This window comes from Jaculus jaculus, chromosome 1 (genome assembly GCF_020740685.1).
Source record: "Jaculus jaculus isolate mJacJac1 chromosome 1, mJacJac1.mat.Y.cur, whole genome shotgun sequence".
Taxonomy (NCBI): domain Eukaryota; kingdom Metazoa; phylum Chordata; class Mammalia; order Rodentia; family Dipodidae; genus Jaculus; species Jaculus jaculus.
The window spans coordinates 171856802-171877812 of NC_059102.1; the positions used below are offsets into that span (position 1 = coordinate 171856802).

The window sequence follows — 21011 nt, forward strand, 5'->3', positions numbered from 1 at the left end:
ATCCCCTTTTGGAGATCCTTCAGCCCAAGGATGAGCATGGGGCTTTTGGAACAGGCCCTAGTGGCCAATGGAGTAGGCCCCTGAGTCTGTGGACTGCTTCTCCTCAGTGGTCTGGTCGCTGGGAAACACTGGGTTGGCCGAGGCAGCCACCTTCAGTGTTGTCTCATTCACCTGTAGGGAGAAGAACTGGCATTGTCATGTTCTGGATTTGGGTGAATTCTTCTTATGTGACAATCAGCAGTGAGGGGCATGGCATGGTTATTAGGGATATAAAGGAAGTCTACAGGAGCCCAAAGCTTTCCATGCACTCGAAGGGCAAACAGGACATGTTCTGCCCCCCCCCCCAATGGAGCGGGTACAATGAGTCAGTGGGAACATTGACAGTGATAATTCATAGAACAAGATTTTCAGACAAGATTTTTTTTCTTGTAGTGCTACAGCTCCAACTCAGGGCTTTGTGCATGCTATGCAAGTACCCCACCACTGGAGCTATATCCCAGCCAAAGACCATCAAAGAGTCTGCTGTTGGCCAGATCCCCTCTTGGACCTCAAATAGTTATCGGGGCCCAATGAACTTCCATTCAGAAGATCACAAAAAGGGAGACCCCAAAAATCTATGTGGTCTAGAAACCCTCCCTGCCTTGTCCCTTCAACTTTTTATTCCTATCTCTAACTCACCTCCTCAAACTTTCTGGCTTTGTACTGGTCGGCCCCCTTGAGGAAATTGAGCAGGATGATGTCACAGAGAACAGTCCCCTGGAGAAGGAGAGGCAGGGCAGGCTCAGAGGACCACGGTGCAATGGGTGAGAGCAGAGAGCAGGGCTCAAGTGGCCCCTGAGTGGCCCACGGCCCTAGACAGTGCTGTCTTTATTAGACAATATGCTAGGGTAGGGGTAAGCCTTGCAGAGAGACATAGTCTCTCAGAATAATGCCCAGAAGCTCTGTAGGATGTCTCCTAGCCCACCTTTCCAGCTACTCCAGAGCACAAACCCACAGAGGGTGTGGTGGACGTAGTAGGAAGATGTGGGGGAACAGCCTCTGGGAGCACGCTCTGTTCCTCCCCAAGGCCCCCCCCAGGCCTATAGAAGCCTGGAGTCTTTCCCCTACCTTCATGGTGAGAAGCAGGAACTTTTTACCAGATGGAGCCTCAGGAGGTCAGGAGCCCCGAGATGTAAGGATGGGAGGTGCTCAAGCCAGGGCTACATAGCAGGACGTGATGGAGGCATGGCAGGCTTAGCTGGGCTGCATCCTACCTGCTGTGCCTGCCTGGACCCCACTCTGCCTGTTCTGTGAGAGCCTGGAAGGACTGAACTCACCACTCCCACAGAAGTGAAGGCTGCCACGGAGCTGATGATGGTGGGGATAATGTTGAACTTGCCAGCCTGTATTCACAAAGACCAAGGCTCATGGGCAAAGGTTGAACAGGGCTAGGGGTAAGCCTGAGGCTGAACTTAGACCCCCAGTGAGAAAGGCTGTGGAGTCAGAAGGGGTCTGGGCTGGGTCCTCGTCTTCATGGAACAGAGTAGGTGGTGGGAGATGTGTCCAGTTGGTCAGGGACACACTTCCCAACCCCTTCCTCACCAGGGGTCTTACTCAGGTCCCAAATACTGGTCTGGGATATCTCCTCTACTACTCCACCTCCCAAATCCCAGAACTCACGTTCCCGTATACCAGCACGTCAAAGCGGATGCCGAAAGCCTTCAGCAGTGTGCGGTACTCGCTGCCATTCTCCATTTTGTAGTACTTGGCAAACCTGGAAACCAGAGGTGAAAGTGGGCTTCTGTCTCTCATGCCTGAAATCTCAGGATCCGTTAGAGCCCTGTGGCTCTCACTGAGCAACCTTAACAGACAGTGAGATGTCTGCCATGGTCCTGCCTGGATGGAGCCTGGGCCACACCCACAGCCCACAGAATCAGCATCTCTATGGGTAGAATCCAAGACTCTCCCTTTTAAATACTCTGCCTATAAGATTCTGTGGTGGTGGTTTGAATTAGATGTCCCACCATAAACTCTTGCGTTATGAATGCTTGCCCCCCAGATGATGGCAGCTTGGGAGGTGGAGCCTAGCTGGAGGAGGTGTGTCACTTGGGGCAGACCTTGAGGTTTATTAGTCCCTAGCTTCTCAGTGCTACCTGGATTCGCTCTCCTGATGCTGTTTTCCACCTGCTGTGGCAGAGGTGATGTCCAGCCTCTCATGCCCATGCTTTTCCCTGCCATTATGAAACTTCCTCTTAAGAATGAGAGACAAAATAAATCCTTTCTTTCCATCAGCTGCTTTGGGTTGGGTATTTTGTTCCAGCAATGAGAAGGAAACTACAACAGATTTCTTTCCTTTTGATTTCATGTGTATGTGGCATGCCTGCGTGTATGCATGTGTGGGAGTGCATGTGCACCTATCTGTGCATGTGGAGACCAGAGGTTGATGTTGGTTGTCTTCCTTGGTTGTTCTCATTTTTATTTTACTGTGGCAGGATCTCTCCTTTGATCCCAGAGCTCACTGACTTAGCGAGTCTTAGCCAGCTTGCTCAGGGGGAGGGGGTGGTTGGAAGTAGGGGGCAAGGAGTGAGGGGATGGGGGGATTCCCTGTCTCTATCTTCTGTGCTGGGATTACAGGTGGCTAACATGCCCACCTGGCATTTGCAGTGGGGGCTGGGGATCCAAACTCTGTCCTCACACTCAAGAGACAACTGTTTTGCTGACTGAGCCATCTCCCTAGCCCCTATAAATTTCTTTTGTACATGAAAATTTGAGCCACAGCTGGCCCTAGGCTTCTTTAGTTGTATGGTTTTAGGTATCACAGGACTCAGCGCACTGCAGACATTTCCCTCTTTGTAGGCATCTCAGCCTATCTGAGCTCAATGCCCGTCTCAGCCAACCACCCGTCATGCAGTGCAGCCTGGGCCCTTTACTTAACCTCTCTGAGACTCTGTTATCTCATCTGTGAGTGGAAACCATACAAAAGTCCTCCTTCAGGCTGGAGAGATGGCTTAGCGGTTAAGCGCTTGCCTGCGAAGCCTAAGGACCCCGGTTCGAGGCTCGGTTCCCCAGGTCCCACGTTAGCCAGATGCACAAGGGGGCGCACGTGTCTGGAGTTCGTTTGCAGAGGCTGGAAGCCCTGGCGCGCCCATTCTCTCTCTCTCCCTCTATCTGTCTTTCTCTGTGTCTGTCGCTCTCAAATAAATAAATAAAAATTTTTTTTAAAAGTCCTCCTTCTTAGGGTTGCTGTGAGCACTGAGTGAAGTGGTATACATTGTATGCACTCAAGAAATATCTGCTGATGTCAGTTCAGATACTATGTTACTCATTGCTGTAACCAAATACCTAGCAAGAAACAGCTTAAGGAGGGAAAGGGTTTGTTTCAGCTTACAGTTCCCTGGGATTCCTTCCCTCATGGTGGGGAAGGCATGGCAGCAAGGAGTGGGAGGCTAGCTGGTCACACTGCAGTCAGTGAGGACGCAGAGGGTGAACCGGAAGTGAGCTGTAAAACCTCAGGTCCTGCCCCTAGTAACCCACTTCCTCAAGCAAGGCTTTATCTCCTAAATGTTCTACATCATTCCCAAATAGCTCCAGCAGTTGGGAGTTAAGTGTTCAAACACATGAGGCTCTGAAGAGAGGAATTTTACATCAAAACCACAACAGATACCTCATTGCATGCTTGCCTCAATTCTATGGCATAGGGAAGCCATGGACTGTCCTACTTGTCAATAGAAGCTCTGAGAGGTGAAGTGACTCACTGGGGATTTTCCAACAGGAGAAACTGTGATGCTAAACTTGTTTTTACCGCTTCTCATATTTAGCTGCTGGGGGCCTTGAAAAGCGGGTGGTCACACTTCATTCTCCCACAGACTGAGGGGGTGTCAAAAAGGGGTGACATTCACGCTCCATTTTGCATATGCCTATGTTAAGGAAGGAACTTGTCTGTGGTTTTGTAGCTAGTAAGTGCATTACCTTTTCTGTTTTATAGCCAGTGCACTTCTCCTGTGTGGCTCTGTCTATCGCAGGACTAGCTCTGGCATTAGCATAGTACCACCTCTTTGGGCTAATTCCCACTAGTACAACATGGGTTCCTGATGCCAGGAGTGAGTGAGTTGATGGGAATGAAAGAGCTCAGAAAGCTCTAAGTGTGTGGAGCCAACCTTGCACTTATTGAGTGCTGGCTTCTCCCTGAGGTGTTCGCAGGCCCCATAGCTTCCCAGGCCTCTCCCTATTGGGAGAGGGGTCTGAGGACTCGTTCCCTGAATGTGTGCAGTGTTTGATGTGATACCCTTCCCAGGGTCATTTGTATTTGAAACTGTATACCAGGGCGAAGAAACACCAAAACCTGGAGAACTAAGGGCATGGGAGGAAAGGCATCATGGTGAGAGAAGGGTTACCATAAAATTCTGGCCATCACTTTGCCTGCCTTTAAACAGTCAGGAACTTTGGAGTTTGACAGAAGTGAGTCAAGATCCTCAAGTCACCACCTACACGCAGTATGGCCTTTTGTGTTATTTATCACTTAGGATGTCAGTTTCTGTGTCTATAAAAATAGGGTTGGTATGTCCCCTTAAAGCTGTATTAGCGGTAGTGGGTAAACACTTGCTGAGATCAACTCTTCAAGGCTGGACCTATTGTGATCCCCACACTAGTGATTCTGTCTGTGTTACCCATCCCCACCCCTTCTTGTCCTGCTCCAGACCCAGGCAGCCTGCTTCGGCCAAGCACCTATTTGGTTTCCAGGTGTTTGTTGTTGCTGTTTTTTTTTTTTTTTTTTTTTTTTTTTTTTTTTTTTTTTTTTTTTTTTTGAGGTAGGGTCTTGCTCTAGCCCAGTCTGACCTGGAATTCACTATGTAGTCTCAAGGTGGCCTCAAACTCTCGGCAATCCTACTTCTGCTTCCTGAGCGCTGGGACTAAAGGCATGCGCCACCATGCCCAGCCCCAGGTGTGCTTATCTAATGGAAAGTGCCAATAAAAGGGCAGAAAGGTTGGAGTGTTCAGTCTAGCTAAGTCTCTAGGTCTCTGGCTTAATTCCTCATGTAAGACCGAGAGCCTATGGAGCAGCCTTGTCCAGCAACAGCCTTGGTTTGTTTTATTTTTTTTTTTAATTCCATTTTTGAGGCAGCGTCTCACTCTATCCCAGATTGACCTGGAACTCACTGGGCAGCCCAGGCTGGTGATTTTTCCACCTTGATGCCCCAATGTTAAAGGCATGAAGCACCACTCCCAACTAGCCTCAGCTTTATCTAGGATCAGCACTCTGCTTCCTCCCCTCGCCCTGCTAGGCCCAGAGTAGCAGCTTTCACGCGCTGCCAGTCCTGGGGCTCTTCATCCTTTTACCCTGAGTACACCTTTGTAAATTGTCCTTCATCCAATTCTTCTGTCACTCCTGCTTACCCCCACTTTGCAGAGTAGGAAGCTCTGATCTAGAGCCTTTTATTGGGGTCAGGAAGGAGTGTGTAAGTGCAAGCTGTAGGTTTTCTGACCCTGCCTGTGTTACATCTGTTGTCCAAGTAAGGCTGAAAACTATTCAGTCAGAAAGTTCCCTGGAAGTGCCTGACCCAGGAAGGTGTTTCCTGTGGGCTCTGCAGCTGAAGGGACAGAGATGAAGGAGACAAGAGGGTCTTCTCTCTGTAGTGAGACCAGGATGAAAATGAGAGTGGTTTAGGAAGGAGGCTAAAGGAAGTGCAGCCACCAAGTGGGAAAAGGGAAGGCTTGGTGATCAGGGAAAGGGCTGAGGGCCAAGACCATCTTGAACTCTGGCAAGTCACATTGCAGAGAGGCAGGAGAGCACTGCACAGGCAGACTCAACACAGAGTGAACTCCAGCACAGCAGCAGGAGGCGGACAGGACAGGCAGCAGCAAGGACACCATTATTATAACCATGGTGAGACCTAAGAAGCCAAGACTCCAAGGAGTCCTCTTGGGAGATCTCAAAGAAAGCTGGAAAAGAAGTGTTTATAGGGAGCACTCCCTGTTCTCCAATCATGTGAAACAGTTTGAGAAAAATTGGTTTCAGTTCTTCAATGAAGGTTTGATGGAATTCAGCCAAAAATCCATCCAGTCCTGGACTTTTGTTTTTGGGGAGGATTTTGAGTAACTTTTTAATCTTGGTGGATGTGATAGGCTTGTTTAGGAGATTAATCTGCTCTGAGTTTAGTTTTGGTAAGTGGTATGTGTCTAGAAATTCATCCATTTCTTCCAGATTATCCAATATTGTGGAGTAGAGGTTTTGGAAGTATGCCCTGGTGATTCTTCCAATTTCATTGATGTCTGTTGTAATGTCTCCCTTTTCCTTTCTGAGTTTTTAAATTTGCAACTTCTCTTTTTTTCATTAGATCAAATTGTCCAATGGTTTATCAGTCTTATTTTTTCAAACAACCAGCTCTTTGTTTCATTGATTTTCTTAATTGTTTTCTTAGTTTCCAATTCATTAATCTCTGATCTGATCTTGAATATTTCTTTCTATCTAGAGCTCTTAGGGTTTGATTCTTCTTGCTTTTTCAATGGCTTTAGGTGGATGGTTAGGTTATTGATTTGGGATCTCTCTTTCTTTGATTTGAAGGCATTTAGTGCTATTAAATTTCCCCTTAGGTCTGCTTTCATTGTGTCCCATAAGTTTTGGTAGGTTGTGTTATTATTATCATTCAATTCTAGAAATTTTACTTCTTTTTTGCTTTCTTCTACAACTCATTCATTGTTTAAAAGTGTGTTGTTCAAGGCAGGAGAGATGGCTTAGCGGCTAAGGTGCTTGCCTGCAAAGCCTAAGGACCCATGTTTGACTCTCCAGATCCCATGTAAGCCAGACACACAAAGGTGAGGCAAGCAGAAGGTTGCATATGCCCACTAGGTGGCACAAGTGTCGAGTTCGATCTCAGTGGCTGAGGCCCTGGTGCACCAATTTTCTCTTTCTAAAATAATAAAAAATGTATTGTTCAGCATCCAGGAGCTGGTGGACTTCCTGGTATGTCTCTTGTTAATTTCTAGCTTGAAAGTATTGTGACCTGATCTGATGCAGGAAGTTATGTCAATTTTCCTTGCTTTATGAAGGCATGCTTTATGGCCTAATACATGGTCTATTTTGGAGAAGGTTCCATGGGCTGCTGAGAAGAATGAGTATTCTGTAGAGTTGGGGTGGAAAGTTCTGTAGATATCTGTTAGGTCTAGTTGATCTATGTACGGTGCTGTTGAGTTTTATTATTTCCCTGTTGATTTTCTGCTTGGATGATCTGTCTATTGATGATAGTTGAGTATTGAACTCAAAATTCATATAGAATGGCAGCAGGCCTCAGATATCCAAACATATCATCAGCAAAAGAAACACATCTGGAGGTATCATCATACCTGATCTAGGACTACACTACAAAGCCACAGTAATAAAAGTAGCATGTTACTGGCATAAAAACAGATATATAGATCAATGGAACAAAACTGAAGACCCAGACCTTAGGTCAAGTAGCTACAGCTACCTGATCTTTGACAAAGGTGCCAATAATGTAGACTGGAGAGAAGACAGCATCCTCAACAAATGGTGCTGCACAAGCTGGAGAGCCACATATGGAAAAAGGAAACTGGACCCACTCATCTCACTGTGAATAAAAATCAATGCCAAATGAATTAAAGACCTCAATGTAAGACCTGAAACTCTTCAAGTACCAGAAAGGGGGAAAAAGCAGGAGAAAACTTTTAAGATATAGCAGTGGGGAAAGACTTTCTGAACAAAACCAAGTAGCCCTGGAAATCAAATAATCTCTCAACCAATGGGATCTCATGAAGCTAAAAAGCTTCTGCACAGACAAACAAGCCATAAGCAGAGCCAATAGATTACCCACTGAATGGGAAAAGATTTTTACCAGCTATACCACTGACAGAGGCCTAATATATAGAATCTACAAAGAACTCACAAAGCTAAACATTGAAAAACCAAACAACAACTGGGCTACAGAAATAGCTTAGTAGTTAAAGCACTTGATTGCAAAGCTAAAGGACTAAGGTTCAATTCCCCAGGACCCACGTAAACCAGATGTATAAGGTGGCTTATGCATCTGGAGTTCATTTGTAGCAGCTGGAGGCATCAGCATGCACATTCTCTCCCTCTCTCTCTACCTCTTCTCTCTGTTATAAATAAAAATATTAAAATATTTTAAAAAATCAACCCACTGAAAACAATGAGGTAGAAAACTGAATAGGGAGTTCTCAGAGGAAGAAATATAAATGGCTAACACACATTTAAGAAAATGTTCAACATCCCTAGCCGTCAAGGAAATGTAAATTAAAACAACTATGAGATTCCACCTTACTCCAGTAAGGATGGCAATCATTAAAAAATCAAACAACAACAAATGTTGGTGAAGAAGTGGGGAAAGAGGAACCCTCATTCACTGTTGGTGTGAATGTAAACATACAATCACTATGGAAATCAATATGGAGATTCCTGAAAAGGATTAATATAGAGCTACTAACAGACCCAGTTATTCCTTTACTGTGCATTTACCCAAAATTCTCCACAATTCACTACAGAGATATATTTGCTCAACCATGTTTATAGCTGCTCAAGTCATAATAGTTAAGAACTGGAATCAACCCAGGTGCCCATCATTGGATGAATGGATCATGAAATTGTGGTACATATACACAATGGAATTCTACTCAGCAGTAAGAAAAAAATGATACAATGAAATTTGTAGAAAAAATGTAGGGACTTAGAACAGATTATACTCAGTGAACACACACAAATCACAGAAAGACAAATGCCACATGTTCTCACTCATCTGTGGTTCCTAACCTGGATCAGCTTGACTTGCTGGCATGCTGGATAGGCAACTTGAGGTCCAGGCAATAGAGGTGGAAGGGTTTAGGGGGTAGGGGAAAGGAAAGGTGGGAGGCAATAAACACAAAGCTAAACCCAAACTGAACTGGCACCATAGAAGCCTTACTCCTTGAAGGTAGACTAAAAGATATAACCCTGAGCAGGATTATCAGAGGAGTGCCCGAGAAGAAGGAGCTTGGAGAGGATGGGATGGAGCCTAACCTTTAAAAACTTGGCTCTGACCTGTAACTCATAGTACCAGAAAAATAGTTGCTACCCACATTGAGCTATTGATCAGAGAGACCTACGAGGTCCCCCAAACAAGACAGGCTTTTGTCAAAACACTTGATTACCTGCCTGAGGTAAAAGGTAAGACCCCACTGCTGAATAGACCATATGCTGCTGACACAGAACATAGAGATACCTGGTTGGAATCTGGAAGAGAGACTGTTCCCAGACAGTAGCCTGTCTAGTGCTGGAAAGTGCTACATGAGCTACAGGGGAAAGTGGCCAATAATAGTGTGATCAAGTAGGGGTCTAAGCTATCCAGAAGCAACCTGCCTGACAAAATGTTCACACCAGTGCAATGGTAGCACACAGACTTGGTGGGTAACCAATGGTTTTTTGATTGTCTAAAAGATTGGCTCAGTGGAAAGGAACCTATATCTGAAACTGGGAACCAGGTCTGAATTCTATGGAGTTAAAGATTATGCTCTTCAATATTAAGTTCCCCCTAATCTGGCTAAAAAAGGGATTACATCCATCAAACTCTCCCTAAATTAATAACACTTATCCAATTTTACCTATGCTGACTTCACTCTCCATTGGAGAGTCTGTTTTTCTTTTCCAGAAGGTAGTGAGACCTTAGGAGATAAACTACCCCTTGCATCTCAGCCAAGGCCCAGGCGAAGTCACAGATGAAGTGGGGAGATGAGCAAGAGTGCTGCTTCCACGGTGAGCCTGACAAGTAGTACCAGGGTGAAGGAGACAGGCACTGAGGATACTCAACAGATACCCAAGCAGAGATCCAGAGGCTCCTGAGAGCTCATCACTGAAGTAGACTTAAAACACCCCCACCAACAGGAAATTTTGCAGAAGAGGGGGCAGAAAGAATTTAAGAGTCACAGGTTGGAATGTCATGTCCAGAAGCATTGCCTCCCCCCAATAACTGACTGCTGCTCCCACAATGCACAACCCACAACCACATGTGGAATACAAGCAACCCCTCTGAGGAGGGACCCCTGAGGAATGGGGGCAGGGAGGAGGGAAAAGATGGTATTAGAACATGATGTATCTATGTGGATTATGTTCTTAAAATAATAATGACAGATAAAAAAAGAAAAAAAAAGGGCTGGAGAGATGGCATAGCGGTTAAGCGCTTGCCTGTGAAGCCTAAGGACCCCGCTTTGAAGCTCGGTTCCCCAGGTCCCACGTTAGCCAGATGCACAAGGGGGCGCACGTGTCTGGAGTTCGTTTGCAGAGGCTGGAAGCCCTGGCTTGCCCATTCTCTCTCTCTCCCTCTATCTGTCTTTCTCTCTGTGTCTGTCGCTCTCAAATAAATAAATAAAATTTAAAAAAAAAAAAAGAAAAAAAAGCTTTGTTAGGGCTTGGGAGATGGCTCAGTGGCTAAAGTGCTGGCCACACAAGCCTAAGGACCTGAATTCAGACACCACCATTCATGTGAATGACTCATGGGTGTAACAGCCCACCTGTAATCCCAGTGCTCCGGAGGCAGAGACAGAGGACCTCCAGGGCAAGCCAGCTAGCTAGACTTGCTGCACTGGCAAGCTCTGGATTTAAGTGGGAGACTCAGCCTCAATAAACAACGTGTAAAGTGATTGAAGAAACCACCTGGTGCTAACCTCCAGCCTTCACATGGCTGCATATACTCACCTACCTATATACCCACACACATGTGAACGCACATACACATGCAAAACAGAGAAGTATTAAGTCAGGCATGGTGGCTCACACCTTTAATCCCAGCACTTGGAAGGCACAGGTATGAGGATCACTGTGAGTTCAAGGCCACCCTGAGAATACATAATTAATTCCAGGTCAGCCTGGGTGGGCCAGAGTGAGACCCTGCCTCCAAAAACCAAAAAAGCAAAATAGAAGTATTTGGATTGAGCAGAAGACCTCAGGTATGGTGGCATTCACACTGACCCGAGGGTATGTACAGACCATGACCATCTCCACACACACCATCTACAGAGCACCAGAAACAGGCGTGAGTCCCCCCTATGAACATCTCATGAAGAATGCTTTGTTGTTGACCCATTTTACAAGGTGGGAGCCAGATGAGCAGGTAACTTGCTTAAGTCAGGATTTTGATCTATGCTAATGATTCCAAAGCCCATACTTGGAACCCTTGAACTATCTCTGGCTCTAGGTGGACACAGGCAGTCCTGTGCAAGGTCTTAAAGACCTACTAAATTATGAGTTCTCATGGTACTGGAGAAGTCAAGGCCTTGCCTTAGAGCCATGGCAACCGTAGTGACAGGATAGGGAGAAGAGCTGGGACATAGATATTTGGGGCCTGGGGTCCTGCAGCCTTCATTCCTAGCCTGGGGTGGTATCCATGACACATGCTCTGACAGGGACTCAAAACAAGAAGTTGGCATCCTGGGCTCCCGTGGGTTAAATTTATCCCGGGAAGGAATGTGAAAGGAACACGAGAAAAATCAGAGCGAACTTGGTTTTCCTCCAATACCTGCCTTCCAAGAGGCAATAAGCATGGGAAGATCATTATCTCACCAGCCACCCACCCTGAGGAGGCTTGGCAGGGACAGTGTCTCTTCCTGGGTGTGGGAGAGGAGGAGCAGAGCACAGGGAGGAGGGCTTAGGCTGCAGACAGGGGAGGTACCAGGAGTCCTGACTGTGCTCCAGTGTGGCCTGGTGGCTGGAGGGGAGGAGTGGGGGGGGGACAAGGGGAAGTGGGAAGGAATCACAGAATCTGGCCCACCTCTGAGGCACAGATGGCTCAAGTCACCTAGGCATGGGTTATTTTCTGTCTTGGAGCATGCTTGGACTCATTTCCCAGTTCAGTGTATCTGTCTGGTGCTCCATTGTTAGCTCTTACCACTGGAATGTGGATGGAGTTGAGGTGTGTGACCTTGGGCTGAGGTAGTTCACTGCAGTGCACCTTCTGCATCCTGCCTTTCCTCATCCAGTGACAAGCCATGAGCTGGGGGTGGATGGGGGTCACCGAGACCCTGAGAAGACTGAGTCAGGATGGCAGGAGGCTAGATCTCTGAACAACCGCATGGAGTTTCCCATCCCCACTGACCTTAGTGTTAAGCCACCAAGATGAGGAGTTGTTTGTTACAGCAGCCAGCAATTCTTGCCCTTACTGCTGCAAACCTCCCTGGTTTTATCAATGAGGCTTCATAAGGAGTCCTTTTCCAGCGGACAAGGAATGAGTTACAGTTGAGGAAGACTAGACAGAAAGAGGGGCACTCCTAGGAACACATCCTCTAAGAAGGTTCTAGATCTGGATGTGGTACTTGGCTTCTCTTGAAGTAGCTTTTTTATCCCTGGAAAAGATACCCAACATCTCTGAATTTCTTATTTCTACTGAAAAAAAGTGAATACTTTTTAAATTTATTTATTTGCAAGTGGAGAGAGACAGAGAGAAAGACAGAGAGAATGGGTATGTCAGGGCCTCTAGTCACTGCAAATGACTTCCAGATGCATGTGCCCTTTGCACATCTGGCTTTACATGAGTACTGGGGAATCAAACCTGTGTTCTTAGGCTTTGCAAGCAAGGTTTAACTGCTAAGCCATTTCTCCAGCCCTCAAATATGTTTAAAGGCAACAAAGAGGTGGTGGGATGAGTGTAACAGCCAAAGGAAGGGGAGGAGAGCTCACAGTATTGTATTCTAGACACAAAGTGACCTCACAGGGGCTGACACTACCTACACAAGGCCTGCATAGTAGAGGAAAAAAAATGGCCTCAGAATAGAAGAGAGACTATTTGGAAAGAAGAAGGCATTCAGTGGAGTAGGAATTTGAGAGGAGGAAAGGGGAGAATGGTGGGAAGGGATTATGATCATGGTATATTGTCCAAATGTATGAACGTTGTCAATAAAAATCTATCCACCCATCCATTCATCATCATCTCTCTCTGTATATCTCTATCTATCTTCTATCAATTGTATCAAATGTCAGAGACATATCAATAACTGGACAAAATGGTACACACACACACACACACACACACACACACACACACACACACACGTTTTTTTTAAGGCAAGAATGCAAAAGATGGGGCACTTCTGGCCCTGTTGTGGGAAAGAACAAGGTATTTTGAAGAAGCCAGTGGAGGGGCTGGAGGGCATAAAGGGACAGAAGCGGCTGTGGCTGGGTCCACTTGCCCTGGCTGGGAGAGCAAGTGTGCGCTCCCTTCCCGTTTCCATCTCCGGTGACTTCACCCTTGTAGCTTGAAATTGAGCACCACAGACAGCTCTAGCCCTGAGTTTGGAGAGTTTGTTTACTAGCACAGAGTTGCAACCAGCCATAAAATCCTCCTGTGGTGCCCCTCCGTTCACCACCAGACTCCAGACCTCTACTTTAGCAGCTGTGGATGGACTACGACACTTGAACTCTGTACTCTGGGGCTTTTCGTACCGCCTGTGTTTACTCAGTGGATTGAAGGCCACAGTGGGTTTTGGCAAATACTTGCTGGAGGGACACATGAATTTCTGAGATTCTTGACACCTCAAAGGTTGGGTTTCCAGTGCTGGCTTCAGGGTTCTGCCTACTGGCTAGCCTTCTCCAGGGTCACCCATTTGACAGGTGGAACTTGGTGGGAACAACAGGCTATTTCTCTCCTAAACAGAGAACATTTAGATCCGGCCACTGGCTTGGTGGGAAAGTAGATGCCACTAATGGGGAGTGGTCTGTGTGTAGGGGTGTGGAGGTGTGGAGGTGTGGGGAGATACCATGTGCCTGCACTAAGCCCTGCTCAGCCTGGGCTGGAGGCTTCACACCCATGGTTGCATTTAGGCCTCACAGTACACAGGACTTTGAAATGGGACAGTCCTGCATCTGAATATTGCCTTTAATACTTGAAGTAGTTTTAGTTGGCATGTGCATATGTGTATGTGGTATGTGTGCATGTATGCATGTTCATGTGTGGGTACACATGCATGTTGTATGTGCGGATGCCAGGGGCTGACTTCAGGTGTCTTCCTCAGTCTTTCTCCACTTTATTTTTGGATCCCTCACTTGAGTACAGAACTCACTGATTCAGCTAATTTAGCTAACCAGTTTGCCCAGGAACCCCCTTCTCTTTTTCCTAACTGCTAGGATTACAGGTCGCAGTGTCACACTCAGCCAGCATTTACATGGATGTTGGGATTCTGAGCTCCCGTCCTCACACTTACACGGCAAGTGTCTTAGTCACTGAGCCATCTCCCCAGTTCCCAGCATATATGACTGTAGGCAATCTACTTCTCTTTCCGCATGTCAGTTTTCCCATCTGTAAAGTGGAGATAACAGCAGTAACTTTTAGGTTGCTGAGATGACTGAATGGGCCAGTGATGGGAGGAGACCACACAGGACAGGAGCTGCTGGGGACAGGAGCTTTCTCTGCTGGGCTCACCAGGAAAGGCCACTAGGGTCAGACATTTGCAGAAAGCTACTGAGCTGTGCTCTCCTCTTGCCCCTGAGCTAGTCTACTGCCAGAGGCTTCCTCGCCTTCTGCTTTGTAGGAATTTGGTTGACGGGAGGCACTGGTGAACAAGCAGAAGGCAGGAGGCATAAAAGGTAGGGGGATTTATTCCGCCTCCTACTTTCCAGCCCTGTTCTGGCTGTGCTTATGGTTGTCCACCTGTCAGAGACCCTGGCTTAAATCCAGGACCAATTTCTCCCATGATGACCACAAGTCTAGGTGGCAGTGGTTAACTCTGTTCTTAGCTACCTGCCTCGGTTTCTGTTGTGGACATTTCTTCCCAAACCTCTGAGTGTACTTCCCCACTGAGACCTTCAGAAAAGACATTTGTTCTGTGACCTGACAGGGCACTCCTGAAACAGGACCAAATCGAGTGATTCTGAGGCCAGACAGTGCTAAGATGCTTCACGAGTGTGCTCCCTTGTGCTATCAGCAGCAGCAGATAAAAGATGAGTAAGTACAAATGTCAATTACTGCAATAAATCATTTGTCAGATGTGCTTGTGCAGGGCAGGGTTGAAGCTCCATTCCAGTGTGACAAGGCTATAAATAATATGCATGCTTCAGCAGCCGAGTTCCCAAACCCTTCTCTAGACACCTACATGTGTTCATTTGGTGTGCTAGAGCTTAAAAGGGATTTGAAGATGATCTCCTTTAACCAGCCCATTTTACAGAGGAGGAGACTAAGGTCCCCAGAGGGGATAAAATTTAACAGTCACACTAAGCTTCTGTGGTGAGGTTTGAGCCCACATCCTGGGCTCACCTTTGTTTCATCTAGATCAATCTTAGCCTCTCTGAGCATAAAATATTGCCATCCCTTAGTATGTACAGGGGATTGGGTCTGGGAGGCCCTGAACACACCACAATGCTCAGGCCCCTTATATAAAATGGCATAGTATTTGCCTGTAACCTATGCATACTCCCTAGCTGTGTTAAATTGTCTTTAGATAATTCATAATACCTAAAGTAGTGTAAATGGTATGTGAGTAATTGTTTGGGGAAAAAAAGGAAAAAGTGTCTTCTCTTGTTCATGTCTTTGATCCATGTTTGGTTGCATTCACAGATGTAGAACCCATGGCTATAGAGGCTGATTGTATGTGTGTGTGTTGTGTCCCCATGTGTGACAGTTTTATCATTTGGGTTAAGGTTTATCATTTCCACCAGAAAAAAAAAAAAAATCCCCTAATGGCAGGAGCTGGCTTCATTCATTGCTGTCACCACAAAGCTCTGCACGTGATATGACAAGAAATTGGAAGAGACTTTCAAAGCCCTTCTCTCATTATCCACAAGGATTTCCTTTCCAAGGCCCACTGCTGGCAGTGCAAGGAAACACATGACCTACAGGAGCAGCCGGGCACTAGCTTTGCATGGCACCAGCCCTTCTAAGTGCTTCTCCACATTGCGCTGATACCTGCGCAACCAGCAGTCAATAAAGTTGCTGACTGAGATGGGTTTTTATTGCAATGTACAAGTCCCTTGGAAGCTCACAGACATCTGTTTAGAAATGATCCTTCCTCTCCTAGAGTGACGGAAACTCCTTCCTAATGCGGGGCTTGTAACTGTTACAGCAGCAGGAAAAACAGCAACAAACTTGCAGGATCCGGGCCTGACTTGTGAGGGAAAACTTGGGCCTGGAATCTGTGGTGTTCTCAGCAACGCTCTGTCTGCTGGGAAGTTATTTTGCCAGCTGAAATACACTTTTCTAGTGATTCTGTGCTGATAGGAAAATATCTCCTGGCAGACTCATTGCATCGGAGATGGGGCCCCATCCTTAGAGCCAGCTGCGACTCTTCCTCTGAGAGAAGAGCCCCAAGCCAAGTTTATTTACTCAGTGTCTAGGGATGTAATCAGCCTGAAAGACAGACATTTAAAAAGTTGATCTTTAAAAACATATTACTAGCCAAGAATAGTGGCTCATGTAATCTCAGCATTGAAGGGACTGAGGCTGGAGGATGGCTGTGTGTTTGTGGCCAGCCTGTGTTACGTAGTGAGTTCCAGGCTGGCCTGGGCTACAGTGGAGGCAACCACGCTGGTCCTACCAGCTTCCCTGTGGCTGTAAAGTGAAGGCTCTGGAGCCAGACTACCAAGATCCGAATGATGGATCTGGTATGATAGCTGTGTGGCCCTGGTCTGGCAAATCAGAGCAGTTTCTGGGTCCCTGCTCAGTGCTCAATGAGTGTTAGGTCAGATTCTCTATACTACCTTAGTTGTTGTGTTGATAGGATGGATGTGAGCCTTATACAGGGCTGTGTAAGCCTAGGCTCTCACCCCCCACTGACACCTCAAGAAGGCCTCCACTGGAAAAGGATCATGGGGAATTTGAGCAACTGCGCCCTGCCTGGTGGAAGGGGTTCTTCCAGCATTTCTGTGGAAATGGTGGGAGTGGCTGCTTTTAAAATGCATATTCTATGGCTTTTGGAAGAAGAAAAATCCAGATTGTAGAAAGAGTGATCAAAGCCAGGGGCACTCTCTGATTCTGTCTCTGTTGATTGCCTACGATCCTGCTTCAGCATGAAAGCAGAACCAGGGCCAAGTCTCAGCTCCTCTTGAAAGCTGCTGTGGGTACATTTCCAACACAGAACGCGCTAGAAACACCTACCGCGAGGAACATCTAACATCTGAACAAGTGTTTTCTGCCCCAGACACTGAGAGAGGAACTCCAAAACTGTGCTGCCTTTTAGTAGCAAAGCTGCCTTAGGAGCTCTCAGAGGAGAAATGGAAATTTAGCATTGCCACATGTCCCTCCCCTGTGACTCCAGCAGCCGCCCCTGGGCTCACCTGTTAGAGCTGCTCTTTGTTGTTGTCTTGTGAGTCCTATCGGTGTGCAGAAACAAGGAGCGGGTGCACGTTAGGCTCCTGGCTTTGAGCCTGGGTCAGGACAGTCTCAAAACCTTTGCGAGGGTTGGAGAGATGGCTTAGCGGTTAAGGCATTTTCATGCAAAGCCAAAGGATCCTGCTTCAATTCTCTAGGACCCACGTAAGACAGATGCACAAGGGAGCACATGTGTCTGGAGTTCATTTGCAGTGGCTGGAGGCCCTGCCATGCCCATTCTCTCCCTCTCTCTCTTTGCCTCTTTCTCAAATAAATAAATAAAATATATTTTTAAAAAAAACTGTGTGAGCCCTCCTTGATGGGTGGGAAGGTGTGGTGAGCTGTGGATCAGGTCAAAAATAGGCAAGAAGGGGCTTTGCAGATTCAACTCTTTTCTGAGGAGTAGGAATAGGCTTTTAAAGGTTAGCAAAAGCATGGAACGTTATGCCGTATGAATGTAAATGTATAGAAGCAGAATTGGATGAAAACCCACCGCTGTCCAGGATGCTAACTTTCTGCAAGAGGAGCAGGGCTGGTGGAGGGAAGGGGAGACCCTGCCATTACTCTGTATGGATCTGTGTTGCTTAGACTTGCATTTGTAACCCAAATATCTCTCTCTCTTTAACATATTTGTAGTAAATTATCTTTTTCTCCTTCTTCTTTTTTTTTTTAAAGAAACTGCCTGTAAAGTTGCTTGTGTCTGTGAGTTCATATGTTTTCTTGGACAATGGTACACTCTGTCGTCAGGTGCACAAAGAGGTTAGAGACCTTTACATGTTACTGGAGAGCTGTGATTTCACAAGTGACAGTTGTCAGGGACCGGACAGTGTGTGCGGCTCTCTGATCCATACTCCTCCCTGTCTTTAGTAGGCTGCCTGAGCCATACTCCATCATGCCTGCGTCTCTCATTCCACTCAATGCCTCCTTCACAGTAGTGCAAACCTCAGTGGTGCCAACCCATGTCCATTACTATGCCAGAGCAATGAAGAGTCCTCTGTGGTTTCCCTGCACCCTGCCCACACCTTCAAAACAATCCCTTTATTAAACTTTCCTCAAATTACCCAATTTGAATATGCCATCTGTTTCCTGCTGAGACCCTGACAGATACAGTATTATTAACTTGTCATTCCACCATCAATGTGTGTGTGTGTGTATGTGTGTGTGTGTGTGTACACACATACACACACCACAATGCAGACCTGAGAAATGGCCCAGTTTACAATCTACCTGGGCTTCAGGAGCCTGGCCCAAGGCTCAGAACCCTACGTCTAACCTGCAGGACACTACCTCCTACCTCTGAGGGGGAGGGTTGTCTTTCATCTTGAACTGGCCATTCTCATCATTTCTTATTTTTATTGGTATACGTTATCTACTACAAATCCAGGTGACCCTACCAACTTCATTCTCAATGTGCTTGGAAAAAAAGCTTCACAAATACAGCAAGTAAAGGCAACTTTAGAGTTTTTAGTCATGCAGAATAGACCTAGGCATAAAAAATTAAAACAATCTCTCTACCAAGTTTCAGGTGGGAAAAGAACAGAAACCGTTAGAGATTCCACAAAAATTTAGACACTTTAAGTAGGGATTAAAGAGAGATAAATTTTGGGTAAGCCTGTAGCCACTTCGCTAGTAACTGGAGCTGTCTTGTGACAAACAGCCACCTCATGAAGCATCCCTTATCTGGGGTTGTGTCTCAGGAAGATGTATGCAGGAGCTCAGATGGAATGACCTCTGAGGCTATGCCAATATGGACCTGTGACCTTAGACAAACCACTTTCTCTTTGAAGCTTCAGTCTAGATGTGTCCAAAGGGTCTTTAATTCCTATAAATTCACAAAATCAATGATTCTGTAGGCAGACAGCTGTAAAAAGCAGAGGAGAGGGCTTCATGGAAAGGAGCCATAGAAATAATTAGCAATGGAAATGCAGATTTCCAGTTGCCTCTGGATATCCTAATGTGCAGATTAAAGTGAGGGGGAAAAATAATTCTACTTACTCCAAAGCAACAATAGGGTGGTGAAAAATTTGGCTTCTGTTGGAGAGAGACAGGCAAATTCACTTGTTCGGAAGGCAAAAGGCCAGGGTAGGAGTTGTGTCTCCAGCATCTGCTGTTCTTTGTGTCACCCTGAAGCTCAGATTCTTTGTTTTTTTATTTTTATTTTATTTTTTTTATAGCAGGACTGAAAACATCAACCACACAGGATGCTTTACTGAGGATTTACAACTGGGAATGTTCCTAGCCTTCCTGGGTGGGGTGGTGATTACTTAAGAAAGTACGCTTCTGTCCAGATCCTCACAGTTACTGTATCTGTGACCATGGGGAAATGGTTTAACTTGGTGGGCTTCTGTTTTCTGCCCTGCAATGTGGGGGCATCATGGCATCCACCTAATAGAGTGGGTGACATTAGTCAGAACATGGAAAATGTCTTGTATATGGGGTAATGACTGCCATTCCTACTAATAACTTGCTCTGTGAGAGTCTCAGCAGCAGTATAAAATCACACTGTGTGCCTCCTTTTCTCTTATGTGAACATCCAGAAACATGGGCTTGTGGCTTCCTCCAAATGCCAGTCAGGAAGGGCTTAAGTGTCAGTCACTCAAAGGCTGCATGAGAGTGACAGGAGGGGACCCGGGCAGAGGGATATCAGGGAGCTTGGACATGGTCCCCTGTATGGATGTCAGATGCTCCCCTGTGAAAGTGTTATTTTTTGGGCTCTCTGGAAACTCTTTTTTAAAAAAATTTTTGAGGCAAGCCCAACAGACTGCCCCCACTTTTTTTTTTTTTTCCAAGGTAGGGTCTCACTCTAGCCCAGGCTGACCTGGAATTCACTATGGAGTCTCAGGGTGGCCTCGAACTCATGGCGATCCTCCTACCTCTGCCTCCCGAGTGCTGGGATTAAAGGCGTGTGCCACTATGCCCATCCCCCACCCCATTATTTTAATGCAAGAGAGAGAGAGAGAGATATAATTGGCATGCCAGGGTCTCAAGCCACTGCAATTGAACTCCAGATGTGTGCACCCCCTTGTGTGCATGTGCAACCTTGCATGCTATGTCACTGCCACTGGCTATGTGGGACCTAGAGAGTTTAACATGAGATCTTAGGCTTAGCGGGCAAGTGCCTTAACCACTAAACCATCTCTCTAGCTCTCTTGGAACTCTTTAATCTTCAAGGTCCAATTGTACTCTGGACTGTAGGTTTTGACACAAGAATAAGTTTTTTTTGCAGGGTCCTCAGCAAGGCTCCCCATCTATTAGATGTTTTCCCTTATGCCTTGGGAATTACATTAGCAAGGTTATTAGAGATCTGGTTATTAGAAATCTTCTGTCCAGTCTTACCCATGCACTTAAAGTTTTTTTAAAATATTTTTTGAGACAGGGTCTCATGTAGCCTAGACTAGCCTTTGAACTCCTTATGTAGCAAGACTATCTTGAATTTTTTTTAATTAAATTTTTTCTCAATTTTTTAAAACATTTTCCATGATTATAAAAAACATCCCATGGTAATACGCTCCCTCCCCCTTCCCCTTTGAAATTCCATTCTCTATCATATCCCCTCCCCATCTCAATAAGTCTCTCTGTTATTTTGATGTCATGATCCTTCCCTCCTCTTAGGATGGTCTTGTGTAGGTAGTGTCAGGTACTATGAGGTCATGGATATCCAGGCCACTTTTTGTCTGGAGGGAGCATGTTGTAAGGAGTCCTACCCTTCCTTTGGCTCTTACATTCTACATTGAGATT

General features: G+C 46.2%; 1 protein-coding gene across 2 annotated transcripts in view; it reads right to left on the reverse strand.

The window, feature by feature from the left end:
• P2rx3 (purinergic receptor P2X 3) overlaps window positions 1–21011 on the reverse strand; it is a 41449-nt gene continuing 20438 nt past the window's right edge. Inside the window, exons 9-11 of one of the 2 annotated variants that reach the window (XM_045135789.1) lie at window positions 1660–1753; window positions 679–756; window positions 1–171 (exon numbers count right to left, since the gene is read on the reverse strand). In XM_045135789.1, the coding sequence (XP_044991724.1) occupies window positions 58–171; window positions 679–756; window positions 1660–1753 (286 nt within the window). In that variant the 3' untranslated portion in view covers window positions 1–57. The remainder of the gene's footprint in view (window positions 172–678; window positions 757–1659; window positions 1754–21011) is intronic. The other variant, XM_045135797.1, reaches the window with a different exon arrangement.